The sequence below is a fragment of the Rhamphochromis longiceps genome, linkage group LG14 (assembly GCF_057381845.1).
Source record: "Rhamphochromis longiceps isolate RC_006_pf linkage group LG14, R_longiceps_female_GT1.1, whole genome shotgun sequence".
NCBI classification, from domain to species: Eukaryota; Metazoa; Chordata; class Actinopteri; order Cichliformes; family Cichlidae; genus Rhamphochromis; species Rhamphochromis longiceps.
The window spans coordinates 16,290,360-16,312,009 of record NC_140570.1 but is presented as its reverse complement, the minus strand read 5'-3'; the positions used below and the strand labels follow the sequence as shown (position 1 = coordinate 16,312,009).

Genomic DNA, 21,650 nt, shown 5'->3' with positions numbered 1-21,650 from the left:
CAAAAGGTGCAAAGTAAAAAAAACAAAAACTAAAGTAATTAAAAAAAATTTATAATTCTTTTAAAGATGGAGTAGTTTACCACTCAAAGACTAGCTTATCAGGAAATAATCTGAAACCTCTACTAAAAAACTTCACTGATTCCCAAACAAAATCAAAACAATCACAGCGCCCTGATAATGCTGAAAAAGCTGAATCTCAGCTGTTTAAAAAAAAAACAAAAAACGTGGCCACAAATGAACATGAAAGGCCCCACGGTCATTTGAAGTAGTTCATTTAATGTAAACTATGAGGGACTGAACAAAGACGTGGAAAAAAAACAACAACATAAAAACATACAGTTTACAAAACCATTTGAGTTCAAAGGTAGCCGTACCCTCACACGAACCCTGATTGTGCACTTCTGCTTTCCTATCTGACACAGTCGGACTTTCAAGTGCTGGTTTCAGAGAAATTCATTCATGAATGTGTGTACAGTATGAAAAACATCAGAAAAAACACGCTCGTCAAGTTGCACTCCAAAGGCTGCTGGTCTGAGATCTGAATTGTTTGGTGGCCATTAAATTCTTTTTCCTTACAGGCAACGGAAAGTAAAACCCTTATCTGCCTGCTACAAATATGTAATGATAAAAACTTGGGAATGAACCACCTGCCAAAGAGATACACTTCCACTCTTGGGCTTGTGAGATCACATTGAAACATTTTTTTAAGGAAAGCATATCTGTGTATGGCTCTTCAAATGAAGCATTATATAATAATTTCTCATAAACATAATTTTCAGTGGAATATCTACACAGGCATATAGAGGACATTTTTACCAACCATCAATGCTGTATTCCAGTGTTCACAAATGTGTCAAAAAAGCTGATTGATGATAAAAAAAAATAAACTTTTTCCAGTGATGCTGTCACAGCTGAAAAACACTTGGCTAGTTTAGTGTTACTTATAGTCTCAAAATGGTTTTAATGCAACTATGTGTACTACTCCCTTCAAAGAGCTGAGTGTAATGGAAAGAGGAGTGAGAGACCTCTGTGCACAGCTGAGTACGAGTACATCAGTGGGTCTAGCTTTCAAAAGAACAAAACAGATGTCTCACTGGTCCTTGATTGGCCGCTTAGTTAGAAAGTACTCATCAGAGCTACACTGTCTTGATCCATGCTCAATCATCCAGATAAGTAAATCCCAGAAAGTTGATTCCGTTAATCTGGAAGCTGTATTTTTGGGGTCATCCAAGGGACTTCTTCCATCTCGGCTACATTTGCATGATAACTGAAGCTAGCACCATTGACTAACAATGACCAACGCCATTTTTCTGGGCCATGAGAGCTAGGCTGTGCTTGTTTGAGAAGGGAGTAGTACACACTGTAGCACAAAAACTTATTCAAACAAACAAGGATGCTGTGAAGATGTCTAAAAATTATTTTTCTTTTCAAGTTAGATGGAAAAAAAAGTGCTTTTCCTGCAAAAACAAGGACCTTTCTAAGTGACCACAAATTTATTATAGCAAAAGCTGACCGTACTGTCCCAGCAGGTGCACTCAGCTAAGAGATCCTCGATATGCACTGCAAATGCAGACGGACGATATAGTTAAATGCCTACATCAGGTTTAATATGTGCTGCATCAATAATCTATAAATCGGGGAATGCAGTCTATTATTATCTGGGGCCTAGCTGAATACTGAAGCATGCCAAGTATACTGTCCGGTGAAAAATCACACCAGCTGTCTTTGGAAGCTTAAAACACCTTTACCTGGCAGACTACTAAAAACCTAAATGGTCCAACAGTGAAGAGTGGCACTGACCAACAATGCAATTCCATTTTTAATTGGTCCTTATTTAAGAAACACATTTATAAAGCAGTTTAGATCTCACATATCTCACTTCATGTAACCACAGATGGTTCGCAGTATGCAATTTAGAGTCTTCGTAAGGAATATGCACTTAGCTGCCCAATCAGAAAAATAACTGGCGTATGAAAGCAGCCATATCATTAAGTGCAGCTTTCTAAATGACAGTAGATTTGTGAAAACGAGTATTCTTCATTGTAACTTCATCTGCAAATAACTAATATTCCCTGCCTTCATTTTTTAACTACAGTGCAGCTCAGACTAAGCGGTGGTTTGTTTTTTTTAAAGACTTAAAAGCTAAATAAGGCACAAATTACTTTACTGGAAAAAAAACCTACTCAGAAAGTAATTTTAAGAAAATATTGAGAGGGAGGTAATTTAGCTGGATTACTACACGGACTGAGTTAAACTGCATATACTTAGGTCAGATTTAGTGCTTCTGCGTATCCTGACTGTCTTTCCCTCGAGTATCCTTTTAACGTAGACCAAACAAAGGTGTGGCAGGTGAACGAGTCTGTCTAAAGTTCTTCCTTTACAAGATTTCTTCTGTGAAAGGTTTAGAAAGGATGATGTGCTTCTGCCATTTGGGGTAAAAAAAAAAAAAAAAGAAAAGAAAAACTGCGCAGAGCAGCATAGCCTGGCCATCCGAGCACGTTTAAACGAACCCAAAACATGACCTAATCTTTGACTGAGCTCTTTTTGGTTAAGCGATTTCAAGCAGCAGGATATATATGAGAGCCAAATCAAGATAACTTTGTAACTATAGTCTGAGGGTTGTTTCAGTTTTGAGTACAATATCATTTACTATTAGTGAGATTAATGACAAAAGATAAAAATAGTGAATATCTTCACGTATGTATAATTCAGCGTGACAGAAGCAAAGCGTGGGGGTAAATGCTTTCTGAATGTAGCAGCTAGAGCAGGGCCGGAGACACGGGATGTATGAGGATGGAAGTAGTTCAGCAGTTTTTGGTGTAGTAAATGAAGGTCGAGTGAACCAAAGAGTGCCTGCGGTGTAGCTGATCGTGCGTTCTCCTCAGTTCACTCTGCACTTCCATGCAGCCGGGCTCTGCTCCTGCAGACGCCTCATTTTCTTCCCTAACCACACCCACCAGGCTAAACCCATCACAACACAGACCACAGACTCAACGTAGTAACCGTCCAGTGTCGTCACACAGACGCCGCCTTCCTTCACACACAGCTAGAGGTTTGAACATGGGAGAAAGAATTATTTGAACTTTTAGAGCATTATAGAAGAGAACACACACACCATCTTGCCCCATCCTCATCGTCTGATCACTTACCAGAGCCTCTTCAGAAGAGCCGCAGCTCTGCCCAGCAGCCCCCTGGCATTCCTTAGAGGTCAGCGGATCGACCAGCCACAGAGCCACAGTGGAAGGCCAGTTTCCTCCGAGGTTAGTGACCGTGTTCAGCAGGGTCATGTAGGTCCCGCCGATAAGGGGGTCACTCACTTTGGCATGGAAAGCCATGCAGGCCACATACATGCTATACAACGCCACCTGGAGAATAATAAACAAAAAACAGAAGGTTAACAAAGTTCTTTCAGTCTACTATAACCTGATTTTTCTTGCTTAATTATCTTATTAATTCAGTTTTGTTGGCAAATTTCTAAAGGACTGCAGTCCTGTATAGTGTTTGTTCAGGTAGGCCATCAAATCCTCAACTGGCAAATCAGCTAATGATTCACCTGGAACTTCTCATCCAGCACATCCTTGTCACAAGGGGGCAAGCTCTGCATGTCGGATGCCCTTCCTGACAGCCGCAGAGGGGAGTGTCTCTGTCGGTGGACTTGACCAGCGGCCTTTTGCTCCCCAAGTGAATGTTTAAGCCACTCTACTGTTAACCTGCATACATTTTCTGCATATCTTGATGCTGCTTTGCAACCCATCTCCACTCAGCTTCTGTTTTCATGCTCTGTATAACCTAATCAGTCCCTGTTGGCATTGATGGCTGCTCTGTTATGTGCTGGGCTCTTGCTCCTGCTCTGCCACAACAGAGCCACACTGCCTGATATCAATTACAGCAGATGGAAATAAGAGTCTTCTTTTGACTACAGCGGCTAGTAGTCTTTTCACAGAGGCAGTAAGCTGGAAGACACTGTAGCACTCTGGACTAGAAAATAAGAACAGCAAAGAAATTGCAAACCTGATGCAATGCATAGCTGAGCAGCACTACGGCATAGTAGTAAACTGGGAAGGCTCCTTCTTGTTTTACGCTGGGAGTCCACCACACTAGCAGAGCAAACTCCAATCCGATAAGCAGCCTGCAGCACAGAACAAGATCGTTTTAGCTTTCTGTTTACTGAATGTGTGCGTAGTGTGTGCAGAATGCGTTACCACCTAAATGGGAAGGCCTTGTAGAAGATGTCCAGAGGTCTGGGCCCTGCTGTGTATCTACTGATGACCACTGGCAGGAAGATCTGGAGAGGTACCATGGGCACTGCTAGCAATGCTAGCTGCTCTTTGGGAACTCCAGCCTCCATCAGCTTCAGACCTGTAACCGCATCTGCTGCAGAGAAACCCATCTGAAACACAAAGAGAGTGGAAAAAATTACATTTCCACCTGGCAAATATCCAAAAGTGACACCTTCATGTATCCAATAGTGACCAATTACCTTAGCAGTGAGAAGCAGGAGACAAAAGGTAAAGACTGTTGGCATCTTGATGATGGATAATAGCAACTTGTAGGTTTCCATGACACCCTGTGTTTCCTCCGGGGTGGTAGTCGTTCTTCTGCCACGTACATTTTCCCTTTTAAAGATGGCAACCAGAGTGGTGGAAATCAGGAATACCACACCCCAAAAGAACAAGAAATCTGCACCGGAGGAAACAAAAGACCAAAACTGCTGTTTATTCACCAACAGAAATATATTTGACTTTTTTTTTAGGGGTTATGGATAGAAAGTACCTGACAAGGTAACAATGCCGGTGTCTTTGGGCACTATTCTGAGGTATTTGTTGCAGAAGTCAGGAGACTCCAGAGCCAGAAAGAGCACATTTCCCAGGAAGTAGCCAGCTGTCTGGCCTACAGAGTTGCATGTAGATGCATAGCCCACATTTTCTCTGGATAACATAGTCAGTGCCCAGCCATCCACAGCTATATCCTTAAATAACAAGGAGGTAAAGAAAGGAAACGCCTTTTATTTATCGATCTAAATATCTGTCTGTATCATGGTGTTTAAAGAAGCTTACCTGTGTGGCTGCCAGGAAGGCAAGCATGAAGAAGACAGCAGTAAGCGTAACCACATCTGGTCCTCCCTTACTCTGCAGCAGTGACTCAACCTTTGCAGAAAGGTAGAGCATGAAGAGGCCCAAGAGGTACTGTGTGGGCACCAGCCATGACTTTCTGCAGAAACATGAGGAAGACATAATTAGGAGAAGGAAGCGCAGTCTAGAGATATGAAGTGTAATAACATGGATACAGATTAAAACATCAGGGTAATCAGCATCCAGATGTATTTCTTACCTCCTACCAAACCTACTGAAGTACAGAGCGTCCACCAGGGGTGCCCACAAAAGCTTGAGACTAAATGGCCAGAAGACAAAGCTGAAGAAGGCTTGGTCTTTGTAGCTGACATTCTTACTCTGCAAAATCAGAGGGATGCTTCCACCCAGTCCAAGAGGAATCCCCTGCAGCACATAGAGAAATAGAAGCAGCGACACATTCCCCAGCTCGCCGCGTATCCCAGACCTGCGAGGCGACCCTCGCAGCAGAAGAGAACCCTGCTCTCTTTCGTCTTCTATCCCCGGCTCAGAGAAGTCACTCTCCATGTCGTTTATGTTTTCAGGTGGGAGGGTGCCACCCACCTGCTTCCTCTGCCTCCCGTTCTTGTGTCTGATTAAATTTGAGGACTCCATAATGGATTAGTGGGCCTCAACCCTCCAGTCCTATCAGCAAATCTTCAAAAGGAGATGAGTGAAAACAACTGATACAACTAAACCGATTTTTAGTTGAAGCTGCTATAAATGCCTTCAATCATTTAGTTTGTACAGTGACAGCATTATGGGAAGCAGAATCATGCTGATCAAAGCAGATAGGTTTATATTATTTTAATATGCAATGGAGAAGCAGTGAAAAGGTGCAGTGAGCAACAAACAATGAAATGGGGAATTCCTTGGACTGAACAATTCTGATGAAGACGAGAAAGTGAGTTTGTGAATAACGTTCAAATTACGCTGCATGCACATGGCAACACATCAGAAAAAAGATGACCACATACCAGTGCGCCTGTGCAAATACTTTGCATTAATCATAAACTGTGGCAGTCACTCATTGTTGGGGTTGAAGGTAGAACTGACGACTGCATGGAATCACAAAAAATCAAAATCAAACTAAGTTAAACCCTGATCTATGATAAATAAGGGTACAGTAAAGAGAAATAAGTCCAATGGAGATGCTAAGGTTCAATATATTCAGAGTACAATAACACGCAGGGTCCCGCTCTCATCTGAAAACTATCAAGTGTTACAGAAAAGTAGAAATAAAACACATCAAATCAATATAAGACGTTTTCAAATACATACAAAGCACATGTAAGTTGAAAAGGTGAAACACATGAATTTAGACATACCTGGTGATGGCAGCATGCCAGATCATAAAACACAGGCGGTTGAATCACAGAATTAATCAACGGAAAAATCAGCTCATTCAGTTTTTTCATTCAGAGGTAAGAGACATCTTCATAAAGACGAGAAAACACAAGGAAATGAAAAGCGTTTCACTTATAACTCTCACATCGGTGGACATCAACACAGCCGAGCAAGGAAATGCGACAAGTACAGCTTACAAATGTGTCCGGCGCCTACAGCTGACGTGTCAAAATATGACTGCATGTAGTTCCGCTTCAGTGTACGTAACGTCTAAATATTGGTGAAAAAAAAAAAAATACACTCAAGCGGAACTACAGTTGGTATCATTCACATAAAGCATATTACATAAAATGTAAAATTAACTTTAAATAAAAATCAGACCTACAAAAAATAATGAACTGTTAAGTTCTAGTTTAGTGCTGTAAATAAATGCAGTGAGTACAAATGTCAAATTAAATCGCATAATTCATATAATTATAATAATCATATCATTTCTGTCAATTTTCTGTCATTCAACCCCAGCTTTTAACACTTTTTACAGGGTTTTGTGTGTGTGTGTGTGTGTGTGTGTGTGTGTGTGTTTGTGGTTTGTTTTTTTGTATTTGTTTTGTTTTTAGTCACAGTTTACACACAACCCTGTTTTTTCTCTTTTGTGTGTGTGTGTGTGTGTGTGTGTGTGTGTGTGTGTGTGTGTGTGTGTGTGTGTGTGTGTGTGTGTAGTAGTAGTAGTAGTAAACTACCGAGACTATAAACAATAAATACTTTTTGGATAAAGCATATCTCATTTTAAACCCATCTTATTTTAATTTAATATGTCGTCTCTACCTGAATCTCTTTTGGCTGTAAACTTGTAAGAGTGAAAATTTGGTTTAAAAGAATCACCAACAAACCAAAAACAAAATTTGAACATGGGCGAGTGCTTTGTGCAATAAACTTAATTGAATCACAGTTTTTCCACAGTGTTGTGATTCTAATCATACACAGTGGTTTGGATGACTTTTCCACATGCAGCATTAGGATAGTGTTGCTGCAGTTCAACCTCTTTCAGTGTGCAGTAATTAGTAGTTTGCCTAACAATGAATGTAATGATCCATAATGCATATTAATTAAGCTGCTGTATTATTGTATGCTGCATGGCAGCCCTGGATTATGTTAACCAATTACGAAATTTTATTCATGCATCATTATTGAAAGCCAACAATCACGCTTCTTCTCATTCATCTTTTAGACTGTAGGGTGAGTTGAGCTACTCCTGAACTTTGAGAATCCAGATGAAAGCACATGATAGCGATACTGTAAAATCAAAATGAAGAAGATACGGATCGAAAACTCTTCAACCACCCCACGGGTTTTAAACAGGGCTCATACTGATGTTTTCTCCTCGATCAAAGGGTCTTTTGGCGAGGGTCATGACAAACGCATTACCCCACATTTAATTTAGAGAAAATGAATGACAGCATGCTTGGCCTTGTGGTTGCCATGAGTGCATGTGAAGCCGCTTATCCTCACAGATGGCATGTGACAACACACACGGGCATATTTGAGAATATCAGCATGTGATGGAGACTGTGAAGCTGCAGTTGCACTCATGTGAGAATGTCTGTGTCGGTGTAAATCTACACTGAACTGCTCTGGGGCTCCACACTGCCAGCAGCTATGATATGTCTGAATTACTCTATTGTAACCCCATAAAGTTTGACTATCAATGTGCACAAATTATGTCATGTAGAGGGCTCTTGTATCAAACTATATATGAATCACCAAAAACCTGCAGACAGGGATCTTGAGCCTACTTTTACACTATATGCTGGGGTGAATTATTCAAACCATACCAATGATTAGGATTATTTGAGCAGATTACTTTATGTCACATGAGGACTGCTACAGTGGTTACCTTATTGGTTGGTTTACATCATCTGACTGGCCTTAAAGGACACATTACAACACATTACAACAAATCTATGATTGGTATTTTCCCCTGGTCACGTTATGTTGTTCATCACATTTTCCACTGGATGGTGCTAAAATCAGCACATCTGAATATACTGTAGTAATTCTCAGATTCACGCAATTTAAAATAGTCCAACTCCCCTTCTCAGGGATATTTAATGGCTATTTCGTTTTTCACTTAACACGTGACTGACCTTGTGATCTCCAAGAGCTGGATTTTTCTTTTTTCATCAAGCCTCCAGAAATAATACTTTAAAGTGTGGCAACCTTGAAGCATTCATTGCTTCTTCTTGTTGCCAAATGACTGAGAATCCAAACTGGGGACGGAGAGATGGCTACATAGCAGCAATTTCTGCAAGCAAGTTGGGCCTGGGTGGGTGCTGGTCTTTGAAGTATGCAATAATCTATAAGTATAGAAACTGTGGCCACTGCAACATTATTATTGGCGATATGAATGGAAACTGAATGAGTGAATGTAACTCTTAGTTTCTTCTTTAAGCTGCCTGAAAAATACATGGAAACAGTTTAATGTCACCCACACCTGGAACATCTAGTACAGTAGATGTGTTAAAGTACAGCGAGTTCCTCTCACATATTTGATGCTCCTGCCTGACAGAGACTGAGGTGTTATCACTGGAGCTACCTTATATTTCAGCATATACCATATAACTATTCCTGAAATTCACACTTTTGTCTGTTTTGACTGATAGACTCATTTTAAGTCCCCAAACAAACATATAGTAATGATAGGCTGAGGAACGAAATTTAGCTAGATGCCCAGCCCCCACGGGGGCCCTTCTCCCTTACTCTGGTTATTTAACTTTTCGCTCCACCCATGACATATTCGCGCTACATATTTACTTAGCCTGTTCCCACTATGAAAGTTATTTCCCGGCCAGAGGAGAGACTGTGACATCTTCAAACCAACAGCCCAATCTGCTTTTCCAACAGTAGTCGGCGTGCTGAGCCAGGAGCTAACCAGCAGCCCTCTCTCTGTGAGACCTGGGACAGCGAGGCGAAGGGGAGAGCTCATTCCACAACACGGCAGTCATCCATGGCTCTGTGCAACGGAGACAGCAAGGTCAGTTGAGCGGGAGATACCCGGGGCTCCAGTATAAGGTAGCCCTGGTGACTTAGTGCTAGGACCCAGGTTAGTGCTGTAGTCCTCCCCCCGGTTAATTTCGGCCTCTGTGTACCTCGGGGGGGAAAGTTAAGAGAGCATGCAACGTTATCAACAGTGCTGCTGAGGAGGAGCAGTGTGTGCCTGTTGCAGTGTTACATTAACATGTTGCTCATAGCTGCTAACAAGCCGGACGTGATAACTAATTGATGTTAAACCGTGAAAAAAAGGTTTCACTAATTTTCCCAGTAAACGGGGTTGCCCTTCTCTTATGGTGGACCCCCCAACCCCCAAGATACTTCAGCTCCAAGCACCGCGTGGGTTTTAGCATAGCTCCGCTAACCTAGCAGCTACTCACAGCACTGCTAACAGGCTAACGCTCGTTACTACTGTTTATTCCAGCGGTGCGCTAGCTCGCTACACTGATAAACTGTTAGCTAGCCGTGGCCGGGCGCTCACAGTTCGTAGTGACAGCACCGCAGAGCAAGAATGTTGTTTTACGATAGCGTCCGTGTTCTTTAAGTAACCGGAAATTGTGCTTGTGCTGAACTAATTTACCTCAAGCGGTAGCTGTCACACTCTTCGTGCTAACGTTCGTTAACTGTCAGTTTGCTAACATCGTCACGAAGCTAGTGTGTGAGCCAACTTGTGGTTTACCTGTCTAACAATTGCAGCGGCTTACAGCTGCCTTATCAGCTGATATGGTGAAGTTTGCACTGGAACCATAGTGTTTTTTCTCTCTCGTGATTACTCTTCTTCGGCCCATGTTATTACCGGTTGTGCTTTAAAGGTTAAAATTGGAGGTGAGGGGGGTACCCAGCAAGTTGTTTTCAGAAACATTTACGGCGGAAGTTTCCCACTGACCACGTGGGATAATGTTTGTCTAATGTGTACCCACTTCGGCTGTTTATAAAGAAAAAATTACTGAATTTAATTCACTGTAGACTGGATGGCACACTTCCCACAGAGCATGCATGCGTTTAAATAAATAACATTTGCATATAGATGAGTGCTGAGGATCAGAGTTTGAACTGCTTCAAATACTGAGATCTCAGTCTTGATAATGTCTAACTTGTGAGATTCATGTGATGGGCTGAATGGTTGCAGCACATTTCACAAAATTGCTGTCCATCTCTGTTTCAGCTCACATGGCAACAATTATGTTAGGCTTTATTGAGTCACAGCGCTGGAGGAGAGTAAACTCAAGAAGGAATTGAGTTACCTTCTGCTGTTAGACCACTAGAAAGCTAGTCACCTCACATGCAAATCTTCACTAATCTTTCTAAATGCGTGTCCACAGCTGGAGATCAGCAGCGCAGAGCAGAATGGGTCATGTGAAGGGGCGGTGGCGATCCTCGATGCCGGGGCGCAGTACGGGAAGGTGATTGACCGAAGAGTCAGAGAGCTGTGCGTACGCTCTGAAATCCTCCCTTTAGAGACCCCGGCCTTTGCTATCAGAGAACAGGGCTTCAGGTGAGCACATAAACGCATCTCTACTTGAGATGTTTTATTTCATGCCTGTCATCATGTTTAATCACACTACTGTGTCAATGTAGAAGCTTTGAAGTGCTTTATAATGCAGTTTTACATGATTGTTTTCTTTGTGTTTCATGCCTCAGGGCAATAATTATTTCAGGAGGTCCAGCGTCTGTGTATGCGGAAGATGCCCCCTGGTTCGACCCTGCCATATTCACTATAGGAAAGCCCGTCCTTGGGATTTGCTATGGGATGCAGGTATGCACACAATAAAATAAACTGTGATTGTATTCTTAAGAAAACCAAGTCTACTTCCACAAGGCTCTTGTCAAGAAAACATTTTTTACACAGATTGCCTCTAAGTAGCAACACGTTACTGTCACTCTGCTTGAACCAGCTCCTCAGCTCTCCCACACCAGCTGGGACTTCACCACCTTCTTCAAGAGTACTTTTACACTGGTGGAAGAGAAGAGTAATACTTACTCTCTTTTCCCAGTGAGACAAAAAAGTAACAAGTACATTACTTTACATTGCAGGCAGTTTTACACTCCCTGTAGCATATCTGTTTCCATTACTTACCTCTGGTGTGTGTGTGTGTGTTGCAGATGATGAATAAAGTTTTTGGAGGAACGGTACACAAAAAGAGTGTAAGGGAGGATGGAGTCTTCAGCATTGGACTAGACAACACTTGCTCCCTTTTTAGGTATTGTAATTTCTTGTAACTTGGATATGTAGTGCTTTGTTATGTTCTACGTACAGACCACATACATAGTTGTTGTCATGCTGATGTAAAGGGGCTATTACACAAATAATGAAGAGTCTAAGGTAGGGTGTAGTCTTTATTTCCCTTATATAAACAAAGTGCTGAAAACAGTAACATGCATAGTAGATTTAATGAATTGTGTGTGTGTGTGTGTGTGTGTGTGTGTGTGTTAAACCTATCAGAGGTCTTCAGAAGGAAGAAGTAGTCTTGCTGACCCATGGAGACAGTGTGGATAAAGTGGCAGATGGCTTTAAAGTGGTGGCCCAATCAGGGAACATCATTGCTGGTGAGCAGGACACAAGAAATGCGTCAATCCTGTTGAATATAATTCACAAGTATATTATGGTAAACTACAAAAGCAGCTTTATTTGGACTTTATGTTAAGTAAGCCTGAGGCTGTATCATATATATTTACATCTCACATAGCCTTTGAAGATGATGCTAATTTGTGTTCTGGGTAAAAGTGCTTTTCCCCGACATCTAAACTCTTGGTTTTTTCTTAAAGCTTACTAAATGAGCCCCTTAAAACATCACTGTTTTCTCTTTAGGGATCGCTAACGAGCAGAAAAAGCTGTATGGGACGCAGTTTCATCCTGAGGTCGACCTGACGGAGCGAGGCATGGAGATGTTGCGTAACTTCGTGTTTGAGATTGCGGGCTGCACGAGTAACTTCACCGTTCAGAGCCGCCAACAGTCCTGCATCAGTGAGATCAGAGAAAAAGTAGACAAGTCGAAAGTGCTGGTGAGTGATGATTTGGGGGGGGGGGGGGGAGACCAAAACTACTGAATATTTACTGTGGGAGATGATTTAACTAAAAGGCTGAAGCTAAAAAGCTGACAGTGAAGTGTGGTAGTCGCTCAGGAGGCAATGACAGTAGCAATGGTGGGAAGTTAAGTAGAACCAATTAAACTCTCAAATTAAACCCTGTTGCATCTGAAAAGAAGGTAGCCCACTCCCAGAGTGGCTTCAAACTGGGTTTCATCTCGGGAGGGTGAAGGCGATAATTGAGTGTGGAAAATGGGCTTAAAGTACTGATATTATGCTGTACAGTGTGTGGGATAGTTGGTAATATCTGTGACAATACTCTCATTCTGCTGTAGCGTGTTCCTGCAGCGAGTACAGCATTTTGGATCATTTCCAGGAGCAGGTTTAATCTTCTCTTTCTTAGGCTTAATATTTAACAGCCTGCCAACAGATGAAACACCAGATGTGTGTATGACTAATAAAACAAGAAGCCTAAATAAATATAAGCCACACGTTTGCAGATAATTAGTGGGTACTCTGAGTTGTGAAAATTGGGGCCAGGTGGTGAAGAATCAGATTTAATCTTTGCTCAGCTTTATCTCTGAGACACTGTTTCTTTCTGATGATACTCGCAGGTGCTGCTGAGTGGTGGAGTAGACTCAACAGTCTGCACAGCCCTCCTGAACAAAGCTCTGAACCAGGACCAGGTGATAGCAGTTCACATCGACAACGGCTTCATGAGGAAGAGAGAAAGTCAGAGCGTGGAGGAGGCCCTGACCAAGCTGGGAATCAAACTCAAAGGTAGGGATCCAAATTCTGCAGTTCTTAAGCGTGTACATGAGGTATTTATTTGAAATTCAATTTTATCACACGTATTTTTTTTTTTTTTCTGAATTAATTGCACTCTTTTAATACGTTCAGGTTCTTATTTTGAATAGTTTTCACTTTATGGAGTTACCCTTTCCAAAATGTTGTGACTAAAGCGCATATTTGTTTATTAAAAAAAGGCCAGCAGTCTTCTGTACCTGCTGCTGGCTGAACGGCTCTGTTTTCACCAGCTGCACAGATGCACAGATATTCATTACAGTGCACAGCGGTTACAAAGTTAAAAGATGGTTAAACTTTGACCTTCTTTGCTCACTGGAGTGACAAACCTTGGCTGCACAGCATAAGCCACTGCAAATAATAATTTTCAGACAACCATGGTGCCATCGTTGTGACCTGTCTGAAAACCGCTTACATCAGTAAACACAGGTGCATTCTGGGAAAACATTATCTGCCAAAGCCAGATCCCTTTCTCCTTGTTGCTTTATTATTTTGGTCACCCTCCTCCACCACACCAGTTTTATCCTATTCAGCTTTGTAGTTGAGTAAGAAAACCACAAGCTTACACCTGAGAGTGAAAGTAAAGTTGGGACTGAGTTTTTGTTTTGCTGTTAACCCTGTGGTTCGTCTTCCTTCAGTGGTAAATGCAGCGCACACCTTCTATAATGGAACAACAACTCTTCCCATCTCTGAGGAGGACAGGACGCCGCGGAAACGCATCAGTAAAACACTGAATATGACCACCAACCCTGAGGAGAAAAGGAAAATTATTGGAGACACATTTGTCAAAGTGAGGATAAGTTTGAGTACTTTATTGGAAAGTGTTATTTATTGATGGTGACATTTAAGTTCTTTTCTCTGCCACCGTACTGTTCTGACTGTATGAATTGTCCTACATCACAGGTGGCAAATGAAGTGATTGGAGAGATGAATCTGAAACCAGAAGAGGTTTTTCTGGCACAGGGTACCTTGAGGCCTGATCTTATTGAGAGCGCCTCTCACCTCGCCAGTGGTAAAGCAGAGGTCATCAAAACACACCACAACGACACTGAGCTCATCCGCAAACTCAGAGATGAGGTAAATCTAATTTCCCTAACCTTCTTAGCTAGCTACTTCAGTTTATAGCCATATTATTTGCAATGACGTAGATGCATGGTTCAAGGAGAGCTTTATTGGAGTTGAAATCATAATAAGAAGCACAAAACATTTACATCGCTTATGCTCCAGCTCACAACACTACTGACGCGTCTTTGTCTTATTAGCGTATTCATTGTCATGGATTATTTGCTGTTTGTTGTTATGTGCAGCCTCTTGTGAATGCACAGCTGTTTGACACCTAGCCGTAACGCTAGCCCGCTCACTGTGCATTGCTGATTCTTGTCTGTTGTAATCCTCCAGGGAAAAGTAATCGAACCGCTGAAAGATTTCCATAAAGATGAGGTGAGAGCACTGGGGAGAGAGCTTGGCCTGCCAGAAGAGATTGTGTCTCGGCATCCTTTCCCTGGCAAGTACATAAACTCACAGGCCTATAATGTGACTGTTCTGACTGAACTTTACAAAAGTGTAAATATAATTACTGAGTCACACTAGAAGCTTTGCAGCCTTCATTTGCTAAAAGTGTAAATATAATTACTGAGTCAGACACTCAAAGACTCACTTCCTTCATTTGCTCAAAGTGACGGTCATTCCACTTTTTCTCTAGGTCCTGGTTTGTCCATCAGAGTGATTTGTGCAGAGGAGCCTTACATCTGTAAGGATTTTGCTGAAACAAACAACATTCTCAAAATCATTACAGACTTCTCTGCAAGTGTCAAAAAGGTAAAGGAAATGCTGATGTACAGCGAAATCCCAGCAGTCTGATATCATTTGTCTGTATTATTATCATAATGCATCTTGTCACTGTTTTTACTTGTGAAGTTACAGATAACTGCAAGATGTCGCACACTAACTCAAATGTTGCGATGTGATAAGCTTGGATGGCAAACCTCCAAACATGCTTTGAGGAGATTGAACTAACACAGCAGATTGTATGCTCTATGTTTGCTCTGAAGCTTGCTGCTAATTTTACTGATAATCACTGGAAACACTCCTCAGCTAGTTTTATCACTTCAGTTGTTTTGGGCAATCGATAAAGTTTTATTTTCAGTTACAATTTTGGCTTCCAACAAATACATTTCCCCCCCAAATTCACTCCCAGCCATGTTGTGCTAGATACAGGTCAGTTCATACTCATGAATTTACACTTGTGGGTAAATAAAATCTCCTGACAGGGCTGATGGACATATTGTAAGCTCGTGAAGGAGGATATTGGTATGTCATTTGATGAAAGAGCAAGCAAAAATTTTGCAAAGTTTGAAATTGATAAAGTGTTGTTGAAAACTACTAGTCACATCGTCAGAGCTTCAGCGGTTTGTATATTGCCGGCTGCTGTCTTTCAGTTCCACACTTACAAGGTGCTTTTATTCCCGTCTCCTCTCCAGCCCCATGCCTTGCTGCAGAGAGTCAAGTCGTGCATATCAGATGAAGAGGAGGAGAAGCTCATGCAGATCACCAGCCTTCATTCACTCAATGCCTTCCTGCTGCCCATCAAAACTGTTGGTGTCCAGGTGAGACAGCTGATCAAATTACATACCGTTAAAGAAATAGGAAAAGACATTGGACAGAAACTGCTGGCATATGTTTTGGTCAGTAAGAAAATGTAAGTTTTATTGACAATTTGTGGATATTAATGTAAACATCTTTCCCATGTGATTTTGTAAAAATCTCATGTATTTATCTTTAGTCAAGATTAAGATAATGTGGAGAATCCAAGTGTTCTCAGGTCCAGTGAAAACTTGACAAAGTAGATGTTGCCAGCTGTTTGTCTGTTTCTGCGTTATAACTGTAATTAAGTGGTCAGCCACAGGACCAAGACACCCAAACAAAGAGTGTCAGATTCTCCGTTTTAGAGTCTTTCTCCCTGTCGTCTGTGGAGGGTGTGTCCTGTAGTTACCGTTAAATATGCCAAAAATGTTGAATTAGTCACCACTACTTTCCTCACCCACAACGCTGCAGTCAGACAGTGTGTAGGTGTCTGTTAGTACTTCCTGTCTGAAGCCAGAGGTTTAAATTTGCCCTCAACCTCAAAATGGGACAGACTGTGGGCAAACACTGGCAGCTTTTAGCGGCTTTTCTAAAAGTGGAAGCTGACAGGTTATTTAGAAACTTTTAGTTTTGTCACACGAAAACAAATTTTAACAAAATGCCTTTCATACTTTATAACATGTATGACACGTTGATTTTTGGCTAGATGGTAAGAATAAGAACATTTCCTGTCTCAGGGTGATTGCCGGTCCTACAGTTATGTGTGCGGTGTCACAAGTAAAGAATCTCCACACTGGGAATCGCTCATGTTCCTGGCCAGACTCATCCCTCGCATGTGCCATAACATCAATAGGTAAGTCATAAAATCAGGTTTCATTCGTCCACCCTCAGTGGACAACCGGGCAAAACACTTAGATTCATTCACGCCTCTCTTCTTTTTTTCCAGAGTTGTGTATGTATTTGGGTCTCATATGAAGGAGCCGCCAACAGACATTACTCCAACTTTCCTGACCACGGGTGTTCTGAGCACGCTCAGACAGGCTGACTTTGTAGCTCATTCTATTCTTAGAGAGTCTGGTAAGTGCACGCTTTCAAATGTTTAAAACCTCATCTATTTTAGAATATTTAAGACTGAAGATGAAGATTTAAAAGGGGAAAATACCCCAAACAAACATTGTTATCGCAAAGAAGAAAACAAATCAAATCAAGACAAGTAGTAGAGATGGTAGATTTATTCATTTAAAACAGGAAGCACATTCTCCAGGAAGAGATTACTCCTGTCAGGCTAGAAATGTTTCATTAAGGATAAAACAGTGTTGCATTGATTTGCAGTGATGCTTTCTGCCATACCAGCATACCATGTGACCATCATCAGATCTGCTGTGTAGTTCTACTGTTAAAGTAAAAGTTAAACTAGGCATGTTTACATTTTAGTTAACTGATATAAGAATTAAGACCAATTTTCAGAAAAACCTGTAACTAAATGAAATGACATTGTGTGTTAATAAAATATACAGGAAATAACTTTAGTTTTAGTCTTTATAATTCAAATTATTATTCAAATTGGGGACGTTCATAGCAACTAAGAAAGTAATTGCTAGGGGGGATAAAAACAAAACAAAAAAAAGAGTCTAGTCTAAGGGTGTGTTTTCAAAGCTGTAGTTGGTTTCCTGTGGACAGAAAGAGGTGATGAGTTTGTAAACTTGTATTTTTTTCCTGTGGTTTGGTTGTTTTCACACAGCGAAAAGTGCAAGTGGACTCCAAGCAAACCAAAATGTGTCACAGAGAGAATGTTGAGTTCCCTCATTGGCCAGATGTGTCTGGGGCGGGAGCAACAAAAGTAGAAACAGGAAGAAGATGCTGTGAGAGAACGGAGAATTTACGTTCATTTCACGGTCTCCTGTACAGACCTTTGCACGTTTATAGTTCCTTCCCACATTGAGAATACAGAACAGGTGTAACAGTTACAAGTTTTTAGTTCAAAGGTGTAACAGTTACAAGTTTTTAGTTCAAAGGTGTAACAGTTACAAGTTTTTAGTTCAAACATGTAACGCACCGCTGGTAGTTGGTTCAGATCTTGGTCGGATCATGTTCACGACACGAACAAACCACTCTGGAGTCTGTTTGGAACTGCACCAAGACCACCTCCTCCAAATGGTCTCAGTGTGATGTTTTTGGTCTGAACCAGAGTATGATTTAGCATTAAACCAATGCTAAATATATAAAAGCATCACATAATATTAAAATATGACAAATTACAATAAACTATCCAGCCATTTTCTTTCGCTTATCTGAAGTTGGGTCGTGGGGGCAGCAAGTAGGGAAGCCCAGACCTCCCTCTTGTCAGTTGCCTCCTCCATCTTATCTGGGGAAACGTCAAGTAGTTCTCAGGCCAGCCAGTTGAAATAATCTCTCCAGGGACCTCCTCAGAATAGGATATTCCCAGCTGGAACACCTTACACAGGAGGTGACCACCTCAATAGGCTCTTCTTGATGTGGAGGAGTAGTAGGAGTAGCACCTCTACTCTCAGCGTCTCCTGAATCACCAAACTCTTCACTGTGTCGCTCAGGGAGAGCCCATCCACCCTTCAGAGGAACCTTATTTCTGCTGCTTGTTGCTATGAAAGCATTCTTTGTCCTTAAAAAAACAAAAAAACAAAACAAAAACCTTAATGGTGTTATCAAAACGATCAAGCCTAGATCAGCAGATTTACGGAGTTTGTCAACAACAATGCTCTGTCTTTTCTGCCAAGTTTTTGTTTCCTTTGGCTATTTTATGCTTAACATCTGTTTCTCCCTTCAGGCTATTCTGGGAAGATCAGCCAGATGCCGATCATCCTCACCCCCCTGCACTTTGACCGTGACCCACTGCAAAAGCAGCCATCATGCCGGCGCTCCGTGGTGATTCGTACCTTCATCACCAGCGACTTCATGACAGGAATCCCTGCTATGCCAGGCAACCATATCCCAGAGGAGGTATACCATCGTTAAACCTTTACAGCTAATATTTTTCTGCATATCTTACCTTCATGGCTCCTAATTCTGGTTTTCAGGATTGGAAATGAGTGATCCAGGAATTATTTAAATTCTCTTTATTTGTGTGTTTTTAAGAGGTTTTTTTTTTTTTTTTTTTTTTGTCTTGTCTGATTCATCAGGTGGTGCTGAAGATGGTAAATGAGATCAAGAAGATCCCAGGTATCTCCAGAGTCATGTATGATCTGACCTCCAAACCACCTGGCACCACAGAGTGGGAATAAAATGCAAACATGACATCACAGTGTAGAGAACACACACACACACACACACACACACACACACACACACACACCCAGTGCACAAACACAATAGATATCAGTGAGGGCTGGTGAACTGCTCTCCTTTTCTGTCCTTCCACCTTTATCCCCTCCCAATCTCCCTCTGCTACCTCCCCCATCTCTTCCCTTATCTTTAACATTCCCACGGAAGGCAGACTGTACTGTGACAGGCGCACACACAAAGCCACTACTGCTCTGCTCTCCCCACCACTCTACCCCGGTCTTAATATTTTTGGCGATAGGCATTGATAAATCTTGGTTATTGATAATATATTGTCTGTTTTTGTTTTATTTTTTAAAAACCTTCATGTACAACAGTGTATTTCCTCGCTACAGTGAAAAGGTAAATTGCTACTTCCAGGTGGCCAGAAGCTGTGAAAGTTCAGTGAGTGGACTTGGTGTTGTGCCTCAGGATGAATAAAACATGAAAGCAAGTAAACGGTAGTGTTATTAAAAGAAAACAGAAGGGGTGGGGGTTAAAAATCTATAGCCCTTTTTTTTTTCTTCTTCTTCAGATGTTTTTGTTAAATTCTTGTAGGTGAGAATGTTCTCGGCCTGAGACGATCTGATTTGTTCATTTCACTTCCTACCAAAGGTGGTGTGAACAGAAGTACAGATGAACAGATGAGCTATGTGACCAATCAACATTAAAAAAAAAAAGAAAAATTGTTTGTTTTGCTTTGACATAAGTAGTTTGCTGTAGTGATCTGTAATGTTGTGGGCTCTTGACGAAGCTAACATCGTTGACGAGCTGCTGCTGTCGCCCCTGTGGGCAGCAGTCGACCCAAGAATAGCTTCAGTATACGGACTAATGTGCAGCTGTGGAGGAGGCCAATATGACGGATAACTTTGTACGTGCCTGTTCTGTTGTTTTACTTTGGGGGTTGTTTGTTTTTGTTTTTTTTGGTGTTACCTGACCTGGACTCTGAGGATATAACAGTTTCTCCTCATGCTGCAATATGTATGCTTTTTATGAAGAAGAAAAAGGCAAGAGGTCTAATAACTTATAACTACGGTAGAGTTTATAGCCACATTTTGTCGGTTGCTGGTGTCACCTCATCATGATTTTTGTTGCTCTTGTTGTGCGAGGGCAAAAACATTTGCACATTTCGTTGTCAATCGCCCGTTCAAGCCTGGGTGCTTTATCAACATAACAAATCACACATCCAGTGGAAACTTCATCCCCGTACATCGTGTCACCCTTGTCGTGTCAAAGGTCCTCGCCCTCTGTTGCCATCTTTGACTAAAGTTCAGTGTTTCAGAAAGGCATTACTGCTTTTGTTTATCTGCGTTCTGTGCTGTCAGAGCGTTCGGCGTATCATAGTCTCTAGTCTCCAGTCGTTTAGACCTCAGTGAATGCGGCGCTCAGGTTTAACTGAGTTTTTAAAGTGTGTGGTATCACGTCAGAAGTGTCACTCGGATGTGGTGGTGCTCATGCCTCCAGAATTTTTTTTTTTTTTTTTTTTTTTGGTGCCTCTCATCCCTCTTATACCCTTAACCTTTAGTGGCAAAGTACTCCTCATGCAAAATGAAAGGGGGAGAAAAAAAACCCAAACTTGTCTTAACTGCAGTGTCCTTCCCTCTGTTCTGCCTTTTTATACATCTGTGTTTATGTTACGTGTCTCCAATTTAAAACGAGAAAAACAAAAAACAATAGCTAATAATGGACATATGACTTTGTAGTTCAATTTGATTGAAATATCCATGAGATTAAGTTATGCAATTCTACATCCGATTATTATTTTTCTGTTTGTGTGTTTTTAGTCAACAATGCTCATTCTCCTTAGTAACGTGCCTCAAACCAAGCCACTGCATGCAGTTTCAACTATGACATTTGTACAATGGAAAACTGAGCTTTAATAAAGATCTCAATGTTGAAACTTACCACTTCTATGAAAAGCGTCTTATTTGTAACAATTTCTGTTTTGCCTTTCAGATTTCTGTATTCATTTTTAATTTACACAATTACCTTTAGTGGGTACACACCCAAAAAAAGCACTGATACATTTCTAATAAAAATGCAGTAAAACACTAATTGTTAACCCACAGAGATATAAAAGTCAACAGAATACTGTAATAAACAAAATTCTAGTTAATATTTTAAAATTAAAGTGGAAGTCTGCAGTTTATATTAACCCATCTTATTCCTAAAATCAGGCTTAATAAACATGACCTGCCAAAAGGCCCAGTTGGTCCACAAAGTGAAAATTGCTAAAAAAAAAAGAAAAAAGAAGTGCAGTTTTAAAAAGTTTTTTTTCATAATAATCATCTAACTAAATAAATCTCAGGCAAAAGGATAATTTGCTGACAATTTCAAGGCCTTTGTATTTTCAGACATTACTCTGGCCTGCCAAACCAAAACAAGAATCCAAGCACCTGTTTGGATTCTTGCAGTTGCAAAGAATCCAAGCAAAAGCAG

General features: G+C 41.2%; 2 protein-coding genes across 3 annotated transcripts; one reads left to right on the top strand and one right to left on the bottom strand.

Moving 5' to 3' along the window:
• Nucleotides 1–95: 95 nt before the first annotated feature.
• On the bottom strand, nucleotides 96–6,681 carry slc33a1 (solute carrier family 33 member 1). Of its 2 annotated transcripts, XM_085380868.1 has the most exons (10): nucleotides 6,437–6,680; nucleotides 6,086–6,166; nucleotides 5,332–5,765; nucleotides 5,058–5,211; nucleotides 4,774–4,969; nucleotides 4,481–4,680; nucleotides 4,206–4,390; nucleotides 4,012–4,129; nucleotides 3,150–3,365; nucleotides 96–3,046 (listed from the first exon to the last, which is right to left on the bottom strand). In XM_085380868.1, exons 3-10 carry the CDS (start codon nucleotides 5,721–5,723, stop codon nucleotides 2,882–2,884), a joined length of 1,626 nt encoding a protein of 541 aa, XP_085236994.1. In that variant the 5' UTR covers nucleotides 5,724–5,765; nucleotides 6,086–6,166; nucleotides 6,437–6,680; the 3' UTR covers nucleotides 96–2,881. The 2 variants fall into 2 exon arrangements, with proteins under 2 accessions (XP_085236994.1, XP_085236995.1); XM_085380869.1 differs by lacking the exon at nucleotides 6,086–6,166 and having other exon boundaries at nucleotides 6,437–6,681.
• Nucleotides 6,682–9,247: 2,566 nt separating this feature from the next.
• gmps (guanosine monophosphate synthase) lies at nucleotides 9,248–20,630 on the top strand. The gene is made up of 16 exons (XM_085380867.1): nucleotides 9,248–9,486; nucleotides 10,826–10,998; nucleotides 11,145–11,259; nucleotides 11,607–11,704; nucleotides 11,947–12,050; nucleotides 12,313–12,506; nucleotides 13,145–13,310; nucleotides 13,973–14,124; nucleotides 14,238–14,411; nucleotides 14,733–14,838; nucleotides 15,037–15,152; nucleotides 15,815–15,940; nucleotides 16,655–16,770; nucleotides 16,864–16,994; nucleotides 18,721–18,893; nucleotides 19,073–20,630. Exons 1-16 carry the CDS (start codon nucleotides 9,460–9,462, stop codon nucleotides 19,172–19,174), a joined length of 2,073 nt encoding a protein of 690 aa, XP_085236993.1. The 5' UTR covers nucleotides 9,248–9,459; the 3' UTR covers nucleotides 19,175–20,630.
• The last annotated feature ends 1,020 nt before the right edge of the window (nucleotides 20,631–21,650 follow it).

Excerpts from the sequence above, each read along its gene's own strand:
- gmps (XM_085380867.1), top strand. The coding sequence starts at position 9,460 with ATGGCTCTGTGCAACGGAGACAGCAAG. Across the intron at positions 9,487-10,825 it reads TGTGCAACGGAGACAGCAAG|CTGGAGATCAGCAGCGCAGA; the intron begins GTCAGTTGAGCG and ends GCGTGTCCACAG. Across the intron at positions 14,839-15,036 it reads GTCTCGGCATCCTTTCCCTG|GTCCTGGTTTGTCCATCAGA; the intron begins GCAAGTACATAA and ends CTTTTTCTCTAG.
- slc33a1 (XM_085380869.1), bottom strand. The coding sequence starts at position 5,723 with ATGGAGTCCTCAAATTTAATCAGACACAAGAACGGGAGGCAGAGGAAG. Across the intron at positions 4,130-4,205 it reads TACAAGGCCTTCCCATTTAG|GCTGCTTATCGGATTGGAGT; the intron begins GTGGTAACGCAT and ends TCTGTGCTGCAG. Across the intron at positions 3,366-4,011 it reads TCAGCTATGCATTGCATCAG|GTGGCGTTGTATAGCATGTA; the intron begins GTTTGCAATTTC and ends ATTATTCTCCAG.